This window comes from Cololabis saira, chromosome 9, assembly GCF_033807715.1.
Source record: "Cololabis saira isolate AMF1-May2022 chromosome 9, fColSai1.1, whole genome shotgun sequence".
NCBI classification, from domain to species: Eukaryota; Metazoa; Chordata; class Actinopteri; order Beloniformes; family Belonidae; genus Cololabis; species Cololabis saira.
The window spans coordinates 38,658,053-38,664,764 of NC_084595.1; the positions used below are offsets into that span (position 1 = coordinate 38,658,053).

The following is a 6,712-nucleotide window of genomic DNA, read 5'->3' on the forward strand; positions in this document are numbered from 1 at the left end:
AGCACTGAAACTGTAACTGAATGAAAGACAAATACAGTAACAACACCAAAGATGCTTTCTAGTAAAACATGATTCACTTCAGGTCACCTTCACCTGTTCAACTGTAAGGCACTCAAAGAAAAATCAAAACCTGTCGCCTTTAATCACTAAAGAAACTGAGTCTTTCACAACACCTGTAATCATCAGTGAAGCAACCTCTTGATACCTAAAACACATATCTGAACCGTATCGGCCCTCAGGCATTGCGTGGGTTCTTCCAGTGAAGAAACCCTCTGTAGTCGGGTGACCCCACCCACACGTTCACCACCATCCATCAGCCGGAGACTCTGTTTCTGCATGCAGGAATCGAAGGAAATGATGCAGGTGGATTTTGGAGAGGAAATACCTTTCTGTCGCTCTCTCTTTGGTTTTTTTCATAAACACTTTTCTGGTCCTTGATTGGCTATGAAATCATTGTCAATGGTTGGAGATCTGTATATTAGCGCGGCAGGAATCGGAGTACAGGCAGAAGGGACTGAGCAAAAAACCCCACCTCATCAGAAAACACCACCTCACCAGAAGACAAGATGTTTATGCTAACACAGACAAACCTGCAGAAGGGTGAGTTTGTACTTTATTCTGTTACTTTCACACAGCTAAAATGAGAGAAACATTTTTATTTTTTTTCCATGTTACTAATATAATAATATATTCAGTGTACATTCGTCACTCTTGGTTAAAAAAATACAAAAATATCAGATGTTTTCCTGTATGAAACGAGGAAACAGCTGTTTCTTCACAAACTGAGCAAGCTAAACCATTTCCATGCTAAAAGTGAATACTTTGCATATCTTCCTAAATCACTCTTTGTGTTTTCCAGCCCTCGTCTCGGCGGTGACCGTGCTGCTCCTCCTTATTGCACCAGGACAGTCTGAGGATCTCCAGGCTACTGCAGCTCCTCTGGTGCTGAATTCATCTCTGACTACGGGGCCCTCCAACAGTAAGATCATCCGTTTAGTGTTGGCTTAAAATCATGCAGCATGTGATTGAACTGTTTGGAAAGTTTTATCTGCCAGAACTGCAATCCTGAGCCCACAAGCTCTTAAAATACGACATAGGAGAAATTCCCTTTAGAGTTTTTTTTTTCAAGAAATTCATCAATTGCATTATCTTTTATTTCTTTTTTTTATTGATTTACTTTTCTGTTCTTTGGGTGTATTTTTGATGCCATTTGTCCTTTCTCTCTGCAGGCAGCATGGAGAAACCTAAAGTCCAGGCATTACACCTGCCATGTGGAAGTGAACATGATGCATACTGTGCAAATGGTGGCCAGTGCATGTACCCTCAAGACAGTAACAAGCCCTCCTGCATGTAAGCTTAAATCTGGCTTTACGTACAAAAACACATCTACAGTATATAGACAGATTAGTTTTCGTCTGTGCAATCCTTCCTCTTGCACATGTTGGTTCCTGTTCATCTGTGGAATGTGCTCACATCCTTCTCTGTCCTGCAGCTGCACGGATTCGTACAGCGGACCCCGCTGCATGGTCCCCAGCGCCCTCACCCACTCCCAGCCCGGCCTGGAGAAGGTGATCGCCATCACCTTTGGCGTAATCATGGTCGTCTGCATCCTGGCAATTATTATTTTGCGCTGTGTCTATAAGAAGTGAGTATCTACAGGTTTTCTGCTGCACTTTTCTGAACATGAACAAACATAGCTTGTGATAACTGACAGCTTATCAGCTGAACTGTTGCCATGAATGAAAGACTGACTTCCCATTGTGTTTTTATCTTTGTTTACAGATGTGTAAAAGAAACACCACTAAAAACAAAGGCTATGACCCAGACGTTGGTGTGACATCACCAACTCATCGCTCCTTCCTATGATCATCGCTGTGACCGCCTTTATCAATATCATCAGTCTCTGGAAAAGCATCAATGGGACTTCCTTTAAGTTTTTTATACAAATAAGAAGCATCACCTACATAGCAAATTGGTCTTGTTTTTAGTTTTCATTTATTTTGTTTTACTTTTTTTGGGGAGTTGATGTACACAAGTATTTAAACAAAATTTTTTGGAGTGTAAAAAGAGAAAAAAGGTGGATTATGAGCAACTGTCAGTAAACTTGGTACTGTTGTTTGCATGTTAAGATATTAAGTAAGCATTACTTAAGTCAGTAAATATTAGTAATTTAATACTTTACAGTATTGTCTTTTAAAGAATAAGAACAAACTATTTATTTTCTTCATTTTTTTAAGGACAAGATACAATGACCTTTTGTACTACCTATTTATTGTTATCATAAATTATGATAATTAAGTTATTTGGTTTCTGTTTATTTAAATTTTGTAATAAAAAATATCCCATAAAAGAGACATCTATGTGTTGGTTGAATTTCTTTGTGTATACTTTTTCTTCACTTTTGCTGATATAAAGACAAAGCAATGAGCTGTATAAAGAGATTTATTGCAGATACCATTTGAATGTAATAATCATAATGTAAAACATATAGCCATAGTATTATTTATGACGTGATGTATGACTGTTTAATTTTTATTTATTATTCCTTTCAAAGGAGTACTAGAGTGATGATCTGCATACAAACTGCACAAGAGCCACCTATTAAGTCCAAAAGGCTCCTAAAAATCTGATTAAACAGATTTTATGACCAGGTATACAGGAGAAAGGGTTGCATGAAGCGAACCAAACATGCTGTTGCATTAAATCAAACATACAGGTGTGAAGCCACTCGCCATTTGATGGATGCATCCTGTGGAGCTCTTTTCCCATATATGTACTTCAAATGCATCTGATAATTTGCTTTAATTTGCAGAAAATACTTCAGAATCAGAATCATGTTTAATTGGCAAAGACAGGGAATTTGACTGTTATTTTCGCTCACTTTGATCCTTTAATAAAAATATAAATTTTTATGTTCTCATTCTATTTATTTGATTTTTGCTGGTAATCCCTTGATGTATTTATCACATTGTGGTGGGCAGTGGAAGGGAATCTGATGAAAGGCTGCACTATCAGGAGGATCATGACGCGGAATGAAAACGCGTCTTCCGTATTTGATTTCAGCCAGATCTAGCTGAAGTCCCTGTTGTCAGTTTGGGTCTTTGCAGGGCAACTTTATCTGAGTTCCAGGAGTGTGTCACCACCACACCCAGCCCAGCACCCAGCCAGCAGCGACCACTGGTTCCCAGTCTGCAGCAGAGGCAGCAGGCGCGTCTCCACCTGAGCGTCTCTCGGAGCGTCTCGGATCCAGATTGGCTCATCTGCTCCATCTGCGCTCCCGCCGGGGAACCGACTCTGCCATGGGGAACCGCACAGCCCCGGCCCCCTTCACGCTGCTCGGTAACGTTGCTCTTTAGATTTATGTTGACGCGGTAAATATGTGTTAAAGGGTGGCTCTGGAAGTGCTGCATGAGGACAAAAGGTGAGGCGGGAGCCTCACATAAAACTTACTTTTACTCAGCATTTTAGTTGTTAAGAGCTGCGGTGGATCTGTACTCATTTTTCAATAATTACACCTACTTTTAGGCTTGTCTTAACTGTTGATACATGTACCGCCATAAAAAAAGAAAGAAAAGACACCTGAATGTTTTCCTGATTTGTTTCTGTCAGAAGTAAACCTGCTGAATGAATGAATACAAAAAAAATTGCGTAGCTAATAACTGAATCATTAAAACAAACAGCAGACTTTCATTATATATTAACATATTTATTTTATTCTGTATTTTAATCTTAGCAGCTGTAAGTAAAAAAAAAAAATGTAGGAACTGGAGTAAATAGTTGACAATTGTTGATATTATTAAGTGTGTGTGTGTACTGTATATATATATATATATATATATATATATATATATATATATATATATATATATATATATATATATATATATATATATATATATATACCACTACAGTCACTCTATTGTACATTTTTTTGACATTCTTATATTTATATATGTTTTGTACGAGACATGCCCCATTTATCTGTTTATTTTATTCTATTATTATATTTGGTACTTTCAACGTCTTGGTGCTCAGTTGTCTTGCAATTGCCCCCTGGGGATAAATAAATGAATCTGAATCTGAATCTGAATCTGAATAAATATATATATATATATTCATATAGATGGATATAAATTGTCCACTGGTTACATTTTGACCACATTTGGGTTTGTTAATGTGTTTAACTCAAGTAGGACCAGATAAGATTTTTGGGGCCACGCTCATCCATTTATCATTAATCAACTATAGGACCCAGTTTTTAACCCATTCACGCATCTGATAGGCTACTGGGCTATGTTGGTGGAGTTTCTCCAGGATTACTGATCAACAAACTTTATAAGATCTGCATACATTAGTCTAACTGAGAAAGTTTCCCGCATTAATTATTTTCAATGTATATTACTGCATTCCTTGAGCATGAGCATCATACAACTTTATACCATAAAACTGAAATATTTATTTTTATGTTATATAAATAGAAGTTACTGTATTTATTTCTTTAAAAGGAAAATTATAGGAAACAATGATGCTTTTGTAATAAAACACGATTCCAGATTCTATTGTGTAATCAATACTTCAAACTTTTAGATCAGTTGTGGGTTAGGTAAAGTAGAGAATCTCCACTTGTGTTGCTGTGTAGTTTGCTGTGCTGGGTATTTTTTGGTAAGAAATTTGTCAGACTACATCATTTAGAATACAAGAGTACTTGAGTATGAATTTCCAGGATTTTCGTGATTCTACGGGAAGTTATTTGTTTTTCCCGTTTTTCTTTTGTGTATTTTGCATTGTGACTCCTGATGACCTTGTATAATGGATGGCTAGATGGATAAATAAATACCTTTTTAATTAGTTAAAGTTTATTTTCCCCAGAAACCAACTTCAGAAATGAAGGAATTTGCCATATCAGCATTAATGAGTTAATGATGCTGGACCCAGCACCACATATTTAAAACACAAATAAAGATTTAGCATTTGAAAACATCAGCAGCTTTATTTAATAAGTAATTTTGCTGTCCAGGTTTATTCTTACTTAAAATATTATAGAATCAAGTAAGGAAATGAACAATGTGCGTGACATCACAGAGGGGTGTTTCATTGTTTATATACAGACTATATTTAAAAGATGTTAAGTGGATGCATTTAGATATTTTGAATTTAATTTGAATATAGAAAAATTGTTTATTCATTCCTTAACCAGTTTTCCGCTCCATCTCACATGAGAAAGCAAGTGTCAGGAGGTAAATGGATTTGCAAAGCCTGATGGGATTTTTCAATTGATAAAAATAAAACGAACTCGAATTTTCTTAAAAAGTCTTTGTTTAGTTGTATTTTATTACTGTTAACCTTCTCTTCTGTCATGACTCCTCCATGTAGGCGTAACAGGAGCCTCTCAGAGCATCTGGTCGGTGCTTATTACTCAGTCATGATGATCTGTTGCAGAATCACATTTTTATTTTCTTAGCTTTGTGCATTCACTTATAAACTAAAGCTCAGTTAAAGAGATGTTGTTTACTAAGACTCATTGGCTGTTGATCAAAATGAGATGACTGAACAATGATTAATCGAAAAAAAAGAACACCTGCTTCATTTTCAGTATGCCAGGTACGTCAAGCCTGTACCTAGCAACAAAAATATCCCAGAAGCCTTAGTAACAGGAAGGCTGAGATGGACAGGCTTTTAGCTGATTCATAACCAGACGTATCTTGTATTGAGGTTCTTGTGTTCTCCTGCCACGTTTCCTGGAATGTGGGCGTCCTCCACTGCACTGTTTCAGGCTGTGCAGGCCGGTACAGGCAAGTGGGCCAAACACAAGCCACTCCATGTCACATCCCACCCGTTGGCAGGGACCCCAGCCACTCTCATCAAATTAGGGTTTTTTCCGATCATTTCTGGGTTTTTTCCTCGAAACAAGAGCGATGCTTTGACAAGCACAAAGCATTTGGATCGTTTATGTGAAGATAACATGTGCTTACATGAAGGTTGTTCATACGGGGAAATTATATTCAAGTTTGGCTTTTATCCCATCAGGTGTCACGCTGATCTGGCTATATGTGCTCATCAAAACTGCAGACAGCGCCTCTCTCGCTGCAGGTATTCATCCTTTTACACTCCTTTGGTAATAACTTTGTTATCTCTATAGATATGTTATTTCAATCTTTCTGTAAAGAGATAAATCATGTTCTTTTTGCACCTAGATGTCTTGCTTGTTGGTTCATTCTCTTGGTCCTAGTAACTCTTAATAAGTGTACAACATTTCTCCTGACTTTCACCCAAGGGTTAGACTCCTGCTGCCCCCCATGACTCTGAATAAAATGGATGGATGGATGGATGGATGGATGATGGATGGATGGATGGATGGATGGATGGATGGATGGATGGATGGATGGATGGATGATGGATGGATGGGCGGATGGATGGATGGATGATGGATGGATGGATGGATGGATGGACAGATGGATGTTTGGATGGATGGATGATGGATGGATGGATGGATGGATGGATGGACAGATGGAGGATGGATGGATGATGGATGGATGGATGGATGGATGGATGGATGGATGGATGGATGGATGGATGGATGGATGGATGGATGGATGGATGGATGGACAGATGGAGGATGGATGGATGGATGGATGGATGGATGGATGATGGATGGATGGATGGACAGATGGATGTTTGGATGGAGGGATGATGGATGGATGGATGGATGGAT

At 38.1% G+C, this 6,712-nt stretch overlaps 2 protein-coding genes across 2 annotated transcripts in view; both read left to right on the plus strand.

Moving 5' to 3' along the window:
* The first annotated feature begins 360 nt into the window (after window positions 1-360).
* Window positions 361-2,285, plus strand: LOC133451134 (epigen-like). Its single transcript, XM_061730080.1, has 5 exons — window positions 361-600; window positions 860-979; window positions 1,230-1,350; window positions 1,493-1,645; window positions 1,783-2,285. Exons 1-5 carry the CDS (start codon window positions 567-569, stop codon window positions 1,835-1,837), a joined length of 483 nt encoding a protein of 160 aa, XP_061586064.1. The 5' UTR covers window positions 361-566; the 3' UTR covers window positions 1,838-2,285.
* An 838-nt stretch (window positions 2,286-3,123) lies between these two features.
* LOC133451135 (proepiregulin-like) overlaps window positions 3,124-6,712 on the plus strand; it is a 40,198-nt gene continuing 36,609 nt past the window's right edge. The window contains exons 1-2 of the mRNA XM_061730081.1: window positions 3,124-3,339; window positions 6,028-6,090. Coding sequence (XP_061586065.1) covers window positions 3,300-3,339; window positions 6,028-6,090 — 103 coding nt within the window. The 5' untranslated portion in view covers window positions 3,124-3,299. The remainder of the gene's footprint in view (window positions 3,340-6,027; window positions 6,091-6,712) is intronic.